The 14,206-nt window shown below is 50.9% G+C and overlaps 2 protein-coding genes across 8 annotated transcripts in view; both read right to left on the bottom strand.

Moving 5' to 3' along the window:
- Positions 1-642: 642 nt before the first annotated feature.
- LOC308070912 (EF-hand calcium-binding domain-containing protein 4B-like) lies at positions 643-10,946 on the bottom strand. The gene is made up of 6 exons (XM_080405652.1): positions 9,340-10,946; positions 6,283-6,577; positions 5,961-6,102; positions 5,669-5,750; positions 3,123-3,237; positions 643-1,474 (listed from the first exon to the last, which is right to left on the bottom strand). The coding sequence occupies exons 1-6, from the start codon at positions 9,558-9,560 to the stop codon at positions 1,361-1,363; spliced, it is 969 nt and encodes a 322-aa protein (XP_080261778.1). The 5' UTR covers positions 9,561-10,946; the 3' UTR covers positions 643-1,360.
- Positions 10,947-11,092: 146 nt separating this feature from the next.
- CRACR2B (calcium release activated channel regulator 2B) overlaps positions 11,093-14,206 on the bottom strand; it is a 35,311-nt gene continuing 32,197 nt past the window's right edge. For all 7 annotated transcript variants that reach the window (XM_080405613.1, XM_080405608.1, XM_080405610.1 and 4 more), the window contains 2 exons: positions 14,049-14,120; positions 11,093-13,603 (listed from right to left, as the gene is read on the bottom strand). In XM_080405613.1, coding sequence (XP_080261739.1) covers positions 13,447-13,603; positions 14,049-14,120 — 229 coding nt within the window. In that variant the 3' untranslated portion in view covers positions 11,093-13,446. The remainder of the gene's footprint in view (positions 13,604-14,048; positions 14,121-14,206) is intronic.

Raw genomic sequence — 14,206 nt, 5'->3', positions numbered from 1 at the left:
GAAGTGAAGGGATAGAAGAAAACAAAAGGATACTTTTTCTTGCAAGATTTCAAAGACATTTTTTAAAACCACTTGCTTTTTTAAAAACTTAAAATCTTAGAGCAAACGTCCTTAATCCTTACAAAGTGTCTTATCGCCCTTTAAAAATACTGCCACCAAAATATCACATTCTCTATAATGCTTAATAAGATAAGGAAGAAAAAAAAAAAACAACTGTAGAGATGCATGCAGACTTCAAAGTGAAAATTCCAACTTAAAATCAGGGATAGTGCACAAGGTTTTTGTGATGAAATATTCGAATTAAACTCCTAATCTTGCAACAGGCAGCTCTGCCAGGTGAAGCTTTGCACGCAATAACACCCAGTCTACACTTGGTGCTCTCCAGGCACAGAAGACAAGGACCTGGGGAAGAGCGTATTGCTCCAGGTCTTTTTCGTGACATGGCAGAAAGCCAGCCTCTGACAACCCCCTCTTCCTGCCCATTCCCCAGAAGAGCCCACACCAGCTACCCACAGCTGGGGAAATACCCTGGAGCAACAGCTCTTGTCCACTGACCTGGCCATGTGCAGCATGGGCTCCATGATGTTATAGCCAGTCATCGCGCTGCACTCGTAGAAGACAGCCTTGTACTCCTGCCAGAGAGCACAGCAAGCACCCACGTTGGCTGCCAGCTCTCCCTCACCATTCACCCACACCCTGGGAGCTGGCCCACCCTCGCCACCGGGAGCTTTGCCATAAGCAGCTGGGGCCAGAAGGGTGGCTGTTGCCACCCCGCTGGGGCGCACACCCTGCTCACCAACCCCGTGAAGGGAGATGCTTGTTCAGCACCGGGGGCCCAGCCAGTGTCCACAAGGGAACACCCGGGGAGTTATCTGGGAAGAGAGGGTATCTGCCCAGGGTGCTTGGATTCCCTTACCTTTGTCTTGCGGAGTCCGGAAGATGGGGAACACCTCTGAAGCCCTGCCTCCCCCGACCCAGGGGCCAAGGTACCGGTGGGCACGCAGAGAGAGGGAGTGAGGAAGGAGGCAGGACGATTTTGCAGAGCATGCATTAGAGGAGTCCTCAAATGGGAAGACAGCCATGCATGCTCCCCTCAGAAAGACTGAGCACCACTGTAAGGAGGCATCAAGCCTCCAGAGAAATACATGAGCATGCCTCAAGGGCCATGCCCATCGCCACCTCATCCTCTCTGTACCAGAAGGGCCTCGGTACATGTTTACATTGGAGAAACAGGGGGTGGGAGGGGAGAGGGAAGGTACCATACTGGGAAATGGCTCCAAGAAGAGCTTCCTGCCAGCCAGGCTGCCCTGCTCACAGCTGGAGGGAGGCTGCAGGGCAAGCTGAGCAACAGAGCACAGAGTCACACCTTTGCCAGCCTTTCTCCTTCCGCCTTGGGCACATTCCGTGTCTCCCTCTGCGCAGCATCCATTTTATTTCCAAGCAGAAAGACCACAGCCCCATCCTCGATACCTTCCTGCAAAAGAAACAGATTAAAGCACCCTAGAGACTCAGTTGAGGGAGGGAAATACCTTGGAGCAGATCCTGTTCCAGCTCATGCAAACAAGACCTTCAGTGGCAGCAGGATCAGGCCCTTTAGCTCATTAAAGGGCCATTCCTCAAATAGCCCCAGGGATTTGTGGAAGGAAGCTCAGACTATGGGAGTGCATTTCAAATGTTTGGTATGTACAGCTGGGATGCTGAGAGAGGGGAGACAGAACATAAGTTCCTCTCTGGGAAACAAGAAGCCTAAAGAAAACTGGTTTGCTCCATAGGCTGTTGGGAATTTAAGTTCAGGCAGGGCTTCTTGTTAAGTTCAGTCATTGTGTGTATGTGCCGTACTGTTTGTCTGATGTGCTGTCCTAAACTCAAGGATCCCTTGCTGAAAATCCACTGGCCAAGCAAGCCAAGCAACTTTCAACTCTTGCGTAAGGTCTCTGTAGGAGCCATTATTCCCAGACAATTCCCAGAGCCCATCACCTATGGTAAAACTCCCGCTAGATCCACTGGCTTACTAGAACATCACCAGAGTAAGGATTGCAGAACTGTGTTCAAAGTTATTTCCAAACTTGACTGCCCTGGATGACTTACAGTACCTGAACAGCTTCAAAGCAAAATAAATACTATGACAGCAAAAAGGAAAAGACGACAGATTATTAAAAGTTACAGATTTCGGGTGCTTTGATTTTCTGTGTGTTCAGTTTAACCTTCCTGAAAGAAGCCTGATTTTCAGAGGCTGATTAATTTTGAAAATCTTAACCTTTGATCTTTTAGAGTCCAAAGAAACAGCCATGTGTTTTGGGTCTTTTTGCCCACAACAGGTATGTGGAAGTTAATAATATTAGAAGCCTCCAAACTGCACTTACTCATTTCACTTAGATCTTGGTTGTTGAGACTCAGCACAATCAAAACAAAACCACCCTTGATAATTTCCTTTTGGCTCTGAGTCACCTACACACAACTTAGTTAAATTACACAGACAGGTATTTCTGTCTCCCCAAGCAGATACAAGCCACAGATGAGTGCTTCTAGTGAGAGTTTGGAAATAAAAAGCAGGGGGCCAGACTACACTATTAATGCACCGTCACCAAATGTAATGGAAAAGAAAAAACAAACCAACAGTTAAAGTTGAAGCAAAGGATGCGGGGGAAAAAAGCTATTACTAGGATTTCAGTCTCCTCTAGAAATCTCAAAGCAGAGTCAGGATGTGATTGCGCGCAGTGCTGGGCATGCATGCTGCAAAGCTGAGCCTAAGCACACCCGCACCACCTCCCTTCCCTGTGCGTGGGCTGGACACCAGGAGATCTTGCCTGAGCAGAGGTGTGATGTGACCGTGTTTAGGAGATGCTGCCAGTGCACACAGGCTACTCACAGGCACACGCGACCGTTTGGGCAGGTCCCAGCACCTGCCACAGAAACAGCCCTCCCTCCCTCAATGGGCTACCTTCAACAAGAAGCCCCTGGTCCCTAAGTGACTGCCACAGGCAGTACCTGTAGCATCTGCCTTGATAATGCATCTTCCTAAGCTCAACGGGACCTCCTGGGCTGTCGGATAACATCACCCCCGGACCGCTGGAGCTGGTCTGCAGCACGGCAGCGGTACCACCACTGACCCCAGCTCTCACCTGGACGCTGCTCATCCAGTTCCGCACCGCCCTGAAGGAGCACTCGGCCGTAATGTCGTACATCACCAGAATCCCGTCCGCCTTCCGGAAATACTGCTTGGTAATGCTGCGGAACCTGAGCCCAAACGAAACCAAAGGCACTCTCAGAACCGCAGGTGCGTAACGCCAAGAAACAGAATAGGATCGTCCTACGGGTGGGGGACGTGTCCCCTGGGGCTGCTGTGTAAGGACAGGTCAGATCCCTGCTCCTCTGCATCCCAGCCGTGGATGAGCAGGGGTCTTTGCAAACCCATGGTGCTGAGAAAGCAGGAAGGAAAACCTCTACAGGTCAGGAGGGAAGGAACAGAGGAATCTGTTTAGGTGGGACAGGAAAAGGTAATTGCCTATAAAAAGGGAACTGGATGGAAAAACCCACAACCTTTCTCTAGAGTCTGGAAGAATCTGCAGACTAAGCTGTGCCACAGTATAAACTAAGCGTGCATAATGTCTGCCCCAGTGCTGCCAAAGCAGCAGTTAAGACCTCTGCATCATTACAGCCTGTTCCCAGTTTTGAATCTATAAAGCAATGCCATCATCTATAAAATCAGCAGTTAGACACAATTTCCAGGAGAAGCTCCCACCAGACATCTACTTTGTCCTGTGGGTATCAGTTAGAACAACAGACTTGTATTTTGGGAGTAAATTACAACAACAAAAAACCAAGGCCAAATCAAAACCTTAAAATCTGTAAGCAGTTTGTGTCAGGGCCACGATATAACCACACCGATTGCAAACTGATGGAATTAAATGCAACACAAGTCCTGAGATCTCACTGGAGAGCTCTGCATTGCAGCCCTGCGCAGGATAACAAGCTCTCCTATTCTATTAAGGGCCAAAAAACCCTACAGCAAATAGTGACCCTCCTGAACCCTTCAGATGATTGCCTGAAGCCTGGTCTTTCTCACTACGACAAGGGCATGACATTCTGGCAACTACCCAACGGAGAAAGCGCAGACTGTATCTTTGGTGGTCACGATACACCTCTGGAACAACAGGACTGGCTAAGTGCTCTAGATGGACCATCAAATGTAGCATGCACTGGTCTCAGGGAGGTCACCAAGGAGTTCTCCTTGCATGCTCCAAGGGGTTCCTCTGTCTTTTCCATTGGATTCTCACAGTTGGACACCTCCAGTTAGAAATAATTAATTTCTAGAAGTAAGAAAAGCTTTTGTTTCTTCCCAGGTGTCTTTTCAGTATCAGCATTAAGCCAAGTTCCCTCTTGCAAGTACACACCTAAGACCTGCTTATGCCGCAGGGGGCTAAAGGTCCTTTGCAGGACTAGATCTTGAACCTGGCCTCAGCAAAATGTCACATTGCGTGTCATAACAATTCCCCTTACTGCTCAGCTTCAGCACAAAAATAACCACAGGAGTCCCCTCAAAAATCATTATTTCTTCAGCATGAGGCTTGATTTTGGAAGAAATACTTTGCTTTTCCATAGATACTCCTACTTAGTATATTTCCACCAAGTCTGCATGGTCTAGCTGACTGAGGTAGGCAGCATCACGGCTCTGCTGGCACAGTTTAGGATTATAACATTCCCACGACCTCGGCTGCTTCCTGAAGGCCTGCCCCCATAACATATTTAGCCCCAAACACCCAGTACTTATTTTTGCCAAGCTCTTGAGGTTAACGGCCCCCTTGAAATAGCTTTCCATCTTTAGCTTCAAAGTGTATCCTAAATAAAATGTAATTTACATGACGGTAGTGGTGGGCCTTCTTCTCTAGCAGCAGATGAATGTCAAGTATGTCCTTTACTACCTTGATCCTCACCAACAGTGCTGGTCATATTTAGTGATAAAGCCTGTGCTTTTGAAACTGGAGCCATTCGAATGGGGAACCTGTACTCACTGTCACAAAAAGCCACACCATCCCTCTACCACGGATTATCACCTCCATGAGTCTACGAGCAGAAGGGACAGTGGAAGGGACCAGTAACCTTACCAACAGAGCCCAGCAGGGTATTCAAAGCCCCTTCCCCACAGGTTGAGCCAATTCACCTGGCTTTGTCTAAGTCAGACCTGGAAAAGTTCCCACACTTCCTTCTACCCTCTGAATAGCAAGTGGCGGTGAGCAGCTGGGGACAGCAGTCACGCAACCGAGTCTGAGAACAGGATGCCTACCCAGAGAGCCTTCATCTCTGTCCTGCCCTGCAGCCCTGCCCTGCAGCTTTTCCCAGCAGCAGGTTGATGCAGGAGAGCCTTGAGGGCTAGAGGAGCCTGGCGTGCCGCACCATACAGTGATTTATGGGTAGACTACCTGAAGCCACAAGCATGCAGGTCAGACATACGGATAACTACTTTTCCCCAGTCCTCAGAGTTATCTCCCTGGGCTCTGCTTCACAGCCACAGCTTCTAGAAATTCTGACACAGACCTTTGCTGCAGATGCAACTCTGGGATAGCTGCTGCAACCTCTTTGGTCCAAAGCCAGAAACCAGGCGCGTGCACTTTCCTCCTGCTTCCTAAACTGAGCCTGGCAGTAGGACATCCTGACATACATTGCTTACCTTTCTTGTCCAGCTGTATCCCACAGCTGTAAGGCAACCTGGGTGTTATCCACCATCAGACTCTTCACTTGGTAATCGATACCTGTCAGGAAGGTAACAATGATCATAAGATAGAATGGGGAGAGCGCAGCTTGCCATTGCAATGGGCAAGATCAACACTATTTAATTCAGGGAAATTGCAAGATCAATTCAAAACTGCAAAAGGGACCATCTTTACCTTTAGTTGGGCTAAAATATGGGCAAAAAGCTCCCACCCTTCATAGCCAGATAAGTCAGGAACCCTACTACTTACCAATGGTTGCATTGAGCTCAGCCAAGAACCTGTCATAGCAGAAGCGGTGGATGAAGGAACTCTTCCCAACACCAGAGTTTCCTACGAACACCACTTTAAAGATGCGGTCTGGGGAACAGCCAGCTGGTTCCAGTGCCTGGAGCTACAATGGAAAAAAGGGACGCAGTTTTGAACAGCCCAGCTGCAGACTGTGCTTTGATTGAGGCATTGAACCCCTGCACTATAAACCTAGGCAGCTGGAGTTAGACGGGAACAGAATCAGAAACCTTCAAGTCCCTGGTAGCAGCTGTTTGAGGAAGAACCCCCAAGTAATTAGACTCACCCTGGTTTCGGTGCCAACAGGCTGTCCTCTAGGAGGCAACGGAGCATCATCTAATCCATCTGCATTTTTTCTACAGCCAGCATCACCCTTCAAAGTCATCTTCAACCACTCAGCATCTGCTACCAATGACCACCTCTCCGTGTCTCCACTATTCTCTCTGACGTTTGTGCTGCCTCCTTCTCCTGTCTTCAGGCACGTCCTGTTGCCTGGGATGTATCTACAGTTCTTTCTGTTGGGTTCTTCCACTGCCACATCCTCCGGGAAGGTGAAGGGAAGGTCTGCAGAGGCCAGCTGTCTGTATTAAAGCCCACAGGCACCACAAATAGGGTGGGAGGGTAGGGGGTGAGGGGAAAAGGAGAAGGTTGCAGATTCCCAAAACAACCAATGTGATCCAATTAGTGCATATGCAGCACTTGCAGGCACTCTATACATTCACTCCCCATACGCCCTGTGACTAAGGCATCAGTAGCATCCCTAGGGAAAGAGACAGCTCACCTGAGCTATGCTGTACTCACATGTGCTGACATATATTTCACTAATTTTAATTAAAAATCCCCCCTTCCGGATTTTTCAAGGATTCTTTGCCACCCACTTCCCCCAGCGCTGAAAAACGAGGCAAAGCACACAAAGGGCTGCATGCAGTACACACATGTGTCGCTGTGCTCTGTTGAGGGCACAAGCTGCGGTCCAGGAAACCAGCCCCCATCACTTCCAACCACTGCTGAAGCAGAGTCTTACTGAGCTCAGGCAGCAGCAACCTGCCACAGGTGTGCAAACTGCAGAGAAAATGCTCACACCAGGGTTGCTTTGGCTGGTGTTGGCTCTGCTCTGGTGTGCCTCATGCCTGGCCCAAGGTAAGGGAGCCAGGACCTGGAAGGGGTTTATTTTTTAAAGCCTCCAACCAGCCACACTGCGCTCTCAACAGCAAAAAAATCCCCAGGACCTCTGCCCAAGCCGTGGCAGTGGGGAACGGGTGTTGCACTGACGGCACCTGTACAAGAACAGGCCGATGCACTTTGTTCACTGGGAGTAGACTGGTACGGCAAGTGGAGGAACAATCTCCAAAAGAACAGCTAGAATAACCGATGTAAAGTACTGGAACCCTTGCTGAGGAGCAAGGCAGCATCATAGCTCTGCCTTGGCTTTCTTGGTTAAAGAACTAGACAAATGGAGTGAGAAGGATTAGAACTCAGCTGAAGGGCTTTATCCACCTCAGGTATCTCCACTGCCCTCACTGGCCAACAGATCGCTTTTGGAAGCAAATTAGAGCGACCAGAGGCTTGCTTCAGTCACTCTCTTCAGAGGCAGCACATCCCACTTCTCTCTGCAATGTTCTTCTCTTGCTACTAGTGTGGGAATCAAAGCAACAACTCTCCCCTCTCACATCTGCAAGTACACTTTGTCAGGGCTGCAAAATTCACCTGCTGCCATGCCTACACTTTTTCCGTAGAAGGGACCTCACATTTCTGGCTGGCCTCCCTGCCTCTGCCCCAAACGCCAGCCCAGAGTCAGGCCAGCTGGAACCTCTCCCCATTGGAACCAGACACATCCTTCCAGGCTCAGCCCCCATCTGCCACAGCCAGGAGTCACGGCAACGAGGGGCTGAGTCTCAAAGGCCTCTTCAGTGGGGGGAAAAAAGGGACAAACACAGAACTTTCTGACAGTGACTCCAGATGTAATGGATTTTATTCATGTTTCTCAAGCACTGAGGTGTGACACAGCACTGGGACAGAGACAGGACCAACAAATACTTCTCCCCTTCTCACATCACCCTCACTGCCAGACTTCTCCACCTGTTAAGCCCTTCTGGTGGGTTTATGCCAGCAGCAGCCAGCAGGATCTTTGCAAGAAATAGCTGGGGAGGAGGATGGGAGAACTCTGTTGTCTGATCCCACGGTACATCTACCAGTCACACAGCCACAAAACGCCCCTGCCTCAGACCTATTCAAGCAACCTCAGCCTGGGCTGAAGAATCAGCCCTGCTCCACAGTTCACCCCATTTTCCATCAGTCCATGAGCCCAGGAGTCTGAAGCTCAATTCTTAAATGCCACTACCAGAATTGCAAGCATTACTGGTGAGCCTAAGCTGGAAGAAACTCTGAGCCTAGACACATGTCTCTGGTTGGCACCAGGAGTAACTGCGAAACAGTGGAACCTTCTGCAGAGACCTGGTAGGAAACAGGGAAGCACGCTGCCTTTAAAAGTTGTTTGGAGCCAGCAGCTGCAAGAGATCCAGCTCTAGGCTGGCCTCCCATGCCTCCCAGAGGAACCAGGCTTTTGGCCAGAACTGGTGTGCTGGTCACACAACCAGTTCAGAAGGGCTGGTGCTTCATGCCAGCACTGGTCAGGCAAGCAGGCACCTGTGGGTATGGAAGCCACTGTACAGTCTGCATGTCAGGGGTGGGGGGAGCAGAAAAAAACATAAGGTCTTAACCACACAGACATTTACAGATGTTTTCACCTGCCCTGGCTGAAGGGGAGGCCTGTATGCCAGGTGAGCATCTGCATAGCTGTGGAGAGATGGGCAGGATAAACCCCGAACCCACCTGGAGCTAGGCCCTCTCCTTGGGGCTTTCAGCTGCCAGAGAGAACACCAGCCTTGTGCAACTCCTGCCCTCTCCCATGTCCCAGGGATATGAGCTCTGGCATGAGTTGCCAGCGGACAGGGTTTCTGCCTGAGGAGGAGCTGGCACACTTGGGATATGACCCAGTCATTCTAACGGAGCTGCCTGACTCGGTCAGAGGCAGCCTTCGTGACTCCTGTCCCACGAACACTCTCACAGCTTCTGACGGCGTTTAGGTTTGCTCCCCGCACGTAGGAGCGGCCCAGAGGGGGGCACAGCCTGTGGGAATCAGCTAACAGCATCCTCAGCTTCATGCTGAGCCAGCACCACCTGATGCCGAGAGGCAGCTAGAGCCACGGTCACCCCCCTGCCACGCTCCCCAAACCAGCCAGCACCAAGGTGGGAGAACTAGACACGGGACGCAGCTGGACTGACAGGGTACTCCAGCGGGCACGGACCGACACCACAAACACAACACAGACACCCATCTAACCGTTTGACCGGCTTGTCATCCAGCAGGTAACTGCCTAGCACTGACCCTTTCTTCAACAGGGGTTTTTTGTTCTCAGGTGCCTGGAAGTTGAAAAGAGAAGGGGTGAAGAACGTCATTAGCACCCAGGAACCTGACCAGCCCCAGTTCAACCACTCACCACCCCTGCAGACCGCTTCAGGGAGGCAAGGCTGGTCCCCTTGCACCCCTGCACCTTGCAGCATAGCACCCTGCCGGCAGGCTTGGATGGAGGTGAGCACAGGCTCACAGGGGTCAGCTTCTCGCCGTTCATTTAACTCGGGCAAGAAGGCATCGCTGTTGCTGCTTTCCCCTTTGCAACAAAATCCATCAGTAATGGTGGTGCCCCAAACTGAACTCTTCCTCTAGCCAGCCAGAGCTTTTATTTCTGTGGCTTGTTCTCCACATGGTCTCACAGCTGAATCTCTCTTTCCCCACCTGCCTTTTTATTAGGCTGATGTTCTGTGGGACAGACCCATTGCCCCTTCCTCAGAAGGCGCTAGCCCCCCTCCACCAGTACTCACCCACGGCTGCACACGCACCACAAGAAAGGCAGGAGACCGCTCTGCAAAGGGTAGTGTGTGTGCTCTGCCTTACACAAACGTCCCTCTCCATGCTTTCCTCCTACTTACCTCTCACTACACCCTTCCTACAGCCGGTAGGAAGAGAAGGAGGAAGCAGGACAACTCCTCTCGCAACCCTCTTTCCCCCATATGGCAGCTTTGTCATTCCCCACAGAGTCGAAGATGAACAACGTGCCTGAGATCGCACAGGAGAGCCTGTGGCAGAGAGGATTGCCCTGCCAGCTCCTCCAAGGGCTGTGCTACAGCCTAGCCCCCCCCGCACCCCCAAACGGACCGGCTGGCTGCTCTGGCTACAGGCACAAAACAGACAGAGGGAGAGACGGCGTGGCAAGGTGCCCACCGCCCAGCGCCGGGGGAAAGGGAGAGGTACTTGCTCTCCAAGGCCGGAGATTTCTGACGCGCCCTCACAAGTTACTTCTGGGGGTGAGGGTGGGGAAAGAAGAATTCCCAGCTTGCCAGATCCACCTCCGGCAGCAGTTGTGACCTGACCACACACCTGCAGGCAGCTCTGGACAGGCCTGCCTTCATGCTGCCCGCAGCCCAGGGGAGGGCTACAAAGACAATTTCCTCAGTAACCCCTGGCTTATTTTAAAAGGCAAAAAATAAGAAGCTGCTCTGTTGGCCAGAATTCCCAGAACACCTTTGCCGCCATGCAGTCCGACTAAAGGAGACACTCTGGGCTCTGCAGGGGCCTCACCCAACTAGGAACTTCGAAGGGGAAAAAAACACCCCAAGAACTTTTTTTACATATAAACCTGGTGTTCAAGAGAAGCTCCAGGCACAGAAACAACCCAGCAGGGAGAGGCTCACAACTGTGGAGCACATATCTTCCAAGGCAAAGGACCCCCAGGCACATAGTGACCCTTCAGTCAACACCGATATTAGGCTGTGGTTCAGCCAGCCAGTGGTTCTCCAGCAGGGATGCAGGAGGACATTTTCAGGGTTTGAGCAGGTTCGCTCAAGGGCACTCTTCTAGACACACAGAAACAAGGAAATCATGTTACAGCCCACCGGAGCCGAACCACAACCCTCACGTCACCTGTGGAGCAAAGGGCCTCCCAGGCAATCTGCTATGGCATCCCCTACCTGGAGAGGAAACAGCCTGCAGAGCACCTACCTGGGTAAGAAAGGAGAAACAACGGGATGCTTTGCCATCGGTTCTGTCGTGCTTTATTGGCCTGCCAGGTTTGTGTGACATTTGGCTTTTCACCAGGATGGTAAAGGGACAGATGTGACATCACAGCTATACAACACACGATGGCAAGGATTCCACAGCAACAACAGCACACGTACAAGCATTTTGGATGGAAAAGATTCTGGTTCATCAGAGGGACAGAAAAAAGATTCTGATTTATCGGTGAAATACAAACACATGTCCAATGTAGTCAAAGTCCCAGAACACTCTTCATGATCAGCAGACATGAAATTTACTGTCAATATGCAGCATGCAAGCATAACTCTATAGCCTTTTAAGGTAAGTCATGGCTGTGATACTGAACCCACAGCCCATAGGTCTTTAAAGCACCCAGCAGCGGTGGCTATCTGTGATCTAACCACCGGGGCAAAACAGTGCCCCACAGCACCGTGGGGCCAGGGTCGGTGCACCCTGGCAAGGCCAGAAACTCTTATGAAGAGCAAGGTATTAAGCTGAGTACTGAGAAGTGCAAAGGAACAGCACTGGGCTGCTGTCAGCCACGTACAGCCCAGCTCCTCCTCCCAACCACTTCAAGATCTTTGCTAAGAGAGAACCGCTGTTCACCACACCTTCATTTCACAGAAATAACACAGCTCTCCCCAGCACTAACAGATGGTATTAAGGCCTTGGGTTTCTTTTTAGGCTGTAAAAATATTGATAGTCTCTGGTAAGAGTGATTAGGGATCCTCATCAGAAGGCTGGATTCTCGTTTTTGCTGCTGCAGGGAAGTATAGCTGTTTTCTCTGCCCCTTACAGTGGGACAGGCTGGACAGCAGATCTTCTGCAGGTGTGTGATGACAGCAGCATCCCTGCAATCCGTTGGAGCCCTGCTTTCCTGAGGACTGAAACAAGAGTGGCCAACAAGATGTCCTGGCTGACAAAGCAAAAAACCCTTACTTCAGCACAGGCTTCATCTGCCCGGCATGACACAGCCCTACCAGATAAGCAATGGTGGTAGGAGTTCACCCTGCTGCCCCATCCCTACTGCCAGCACTGGGAGAAAGGAGAAAGCGGCTCCTCTGTACTAGGACCGTCTCTGCTAGGCTCTCTCTTACATCCACCTGCAACTGTCATGTTTCAGAGAAGCCCTGAGTCCTAGCAAGGGAAAAGGAGAGGAGAACAGAAGCAGACAAGCTTTACACACGCAGAGGTACATACCTGAACCATGGTCTCCATGGGCCACCCACCCCACCCACAGGAACCCAGAAGCTGATGAAGCACTACACATGGAAAGAGGAAAATGAACCATTTTCTTTGCCTGCTTGCACTGGACTCTGCTACAGAGTGACAGTGCTGATTACTTCTCCGAGAGGGAGCAGGACGCTCTGGTGCACATACACATACCTTGCAGCTTTGAAAATGGAGTGAAGGGGGGAATAAAAGCAAGATCTTTCAGATTTCAGAAACACACACACACAAAAAGGCACACACAAACACACCTTGCCTCCATCCAAAAGTTACTGAAGTTATTTTATACAGCTGCTGCTCCACTTGGAGAAGAACTGCAGCCTCTCCCGCAGCAGGAGATCTCGTCCCCTATCTGGGCATGATCCCTGTGCTTCATTCCACGTTCCCTTACACACCAGCCAGCCAGTCTCTTGCAGCCTACCACTGCCTGTCTTCACCGCAAGGCAGCCACTTCCAGATCTTCAAATGGGGCATGGTGGCAGAGCAGGCAAAGACAGACACATGATGGCAGGGATGGGTCCAAGAAGAGCACAGAGCAGCCTTGACAATGACATTTGGGAATACAAAGACTTTTTCATTAATAAATAATAAGAATTAAAAATAGATCACATATTCATACTTATCTTGGAGACTGGGAAAGGTCAGAGATGGAGTTGATTGCTCCAGAGGGTTCCCCCTGCCTCCTCCTAGCCCTCTGACACAAGGCTCACTGCTGCACCTCCACCCCGGCAGAGTTCACAGGAATGGGGAGCTGCCCCAGAGGAACATCTGAAAACATCTGCTACAAACTCAAGGGGTCAGAGAAACTCCAAAACCTTCCTGTGCCTCTCCACCCCCAGTCAGCTGGCAGCACATCTGGGAATCCATCGTCTTCCTCCCCACCCAGCTCCAGGGATGTATCCAGCTTCACTCCCTTCCTGGCGTGTGCCCCGTGCCTGTCACAACGCGCAGACCCCACATGTGCAGCAGGCAGCACCCACCGCAGCCCTGCACGGGGCTGCGCAACAGTCACAAGGCTTAAACCCAGGGACTGGCAACTGCAACCAGCAGAGCTTGTCTCCAGCACGGGCAGAGAGGTGCTGTGAAGTCTGTATTAAGCACCACACCAGGCCTGGTGAGCTCAGGTCATTGTCCCCCGTGGAAGTGACAGGCCCCCAAGTGGTGACAACAACAGCAGCAGATGAAAGGAGGGTGTTTGGGAGTTAGGATTTTCTTTCTGAGACTAACCAGCTTCTTGGCTTCAAAAGCATCTCGCTCATCTCGAAGTTTCTTGTTCATCTCTCTGCTCCAAAGGAAGACACAGGAGAGACACAATAAAGCACTCATCAAAAATGGAGCAAAGCCCAACATTTGAAAGCTAGAACAGAAAGGGAGCTTGGGACACAGATAAAGATGTTAGTTATTGCTGGACATGTTGGGATTTCCAAGTATCCCAGCTCACGTAATGGGGTCCGCATGGTCCCCTTAACCAGCAGCGAAGACTAAATTCCTCCAGTGGTGGGAATACTCGGTGAAACACCGCAGCCTGTTCTCTGGCAGAGCTGGCCAGGTGGCACAGCTCTCTCTGGACCTAGAGAAACAAGCAGTGTCTGTGCACTGCTCGAATACAGTCCCGTAGCTTTCTGTGGGAGAAACGAACCCAGTGCTGCAACCTCAGCCCTTTATGTGCACAAGAGCTCGGCATTTCCCCCAGCCCTGCTCAGCATCTCCCCACAGCCAGTTCTTACCTGAGGAGTTCCAGCTGCCGAAGAAGGCTTTGTTTCTCTTTCTGCATGTTCTTGGAGACTCTAAACACATCCCTGGGCAAAGGCGATTTTAAAAGGAGAAATAAGTTAACAGGAGAGGAAATACAAGGATCCCTTTCTCAGGGACACTCAGAGTCTTC

The sequence above is a fragment of the Falco punctatus genome, assembly GCF_963210335.1.
Source record: "Falco punctatus genome assembly, chromosome: 10".
NCBI lineage: Eukaryota > Metazoa > Chordata > Aves > Falconiformes > Falconidae > Falco > Falco punctatus.
The sequence above is the reverse complement of the archived record's forward strand: the minus strand, read 5'-3'. Positions and strand labels throughout refer to the sequence as shown.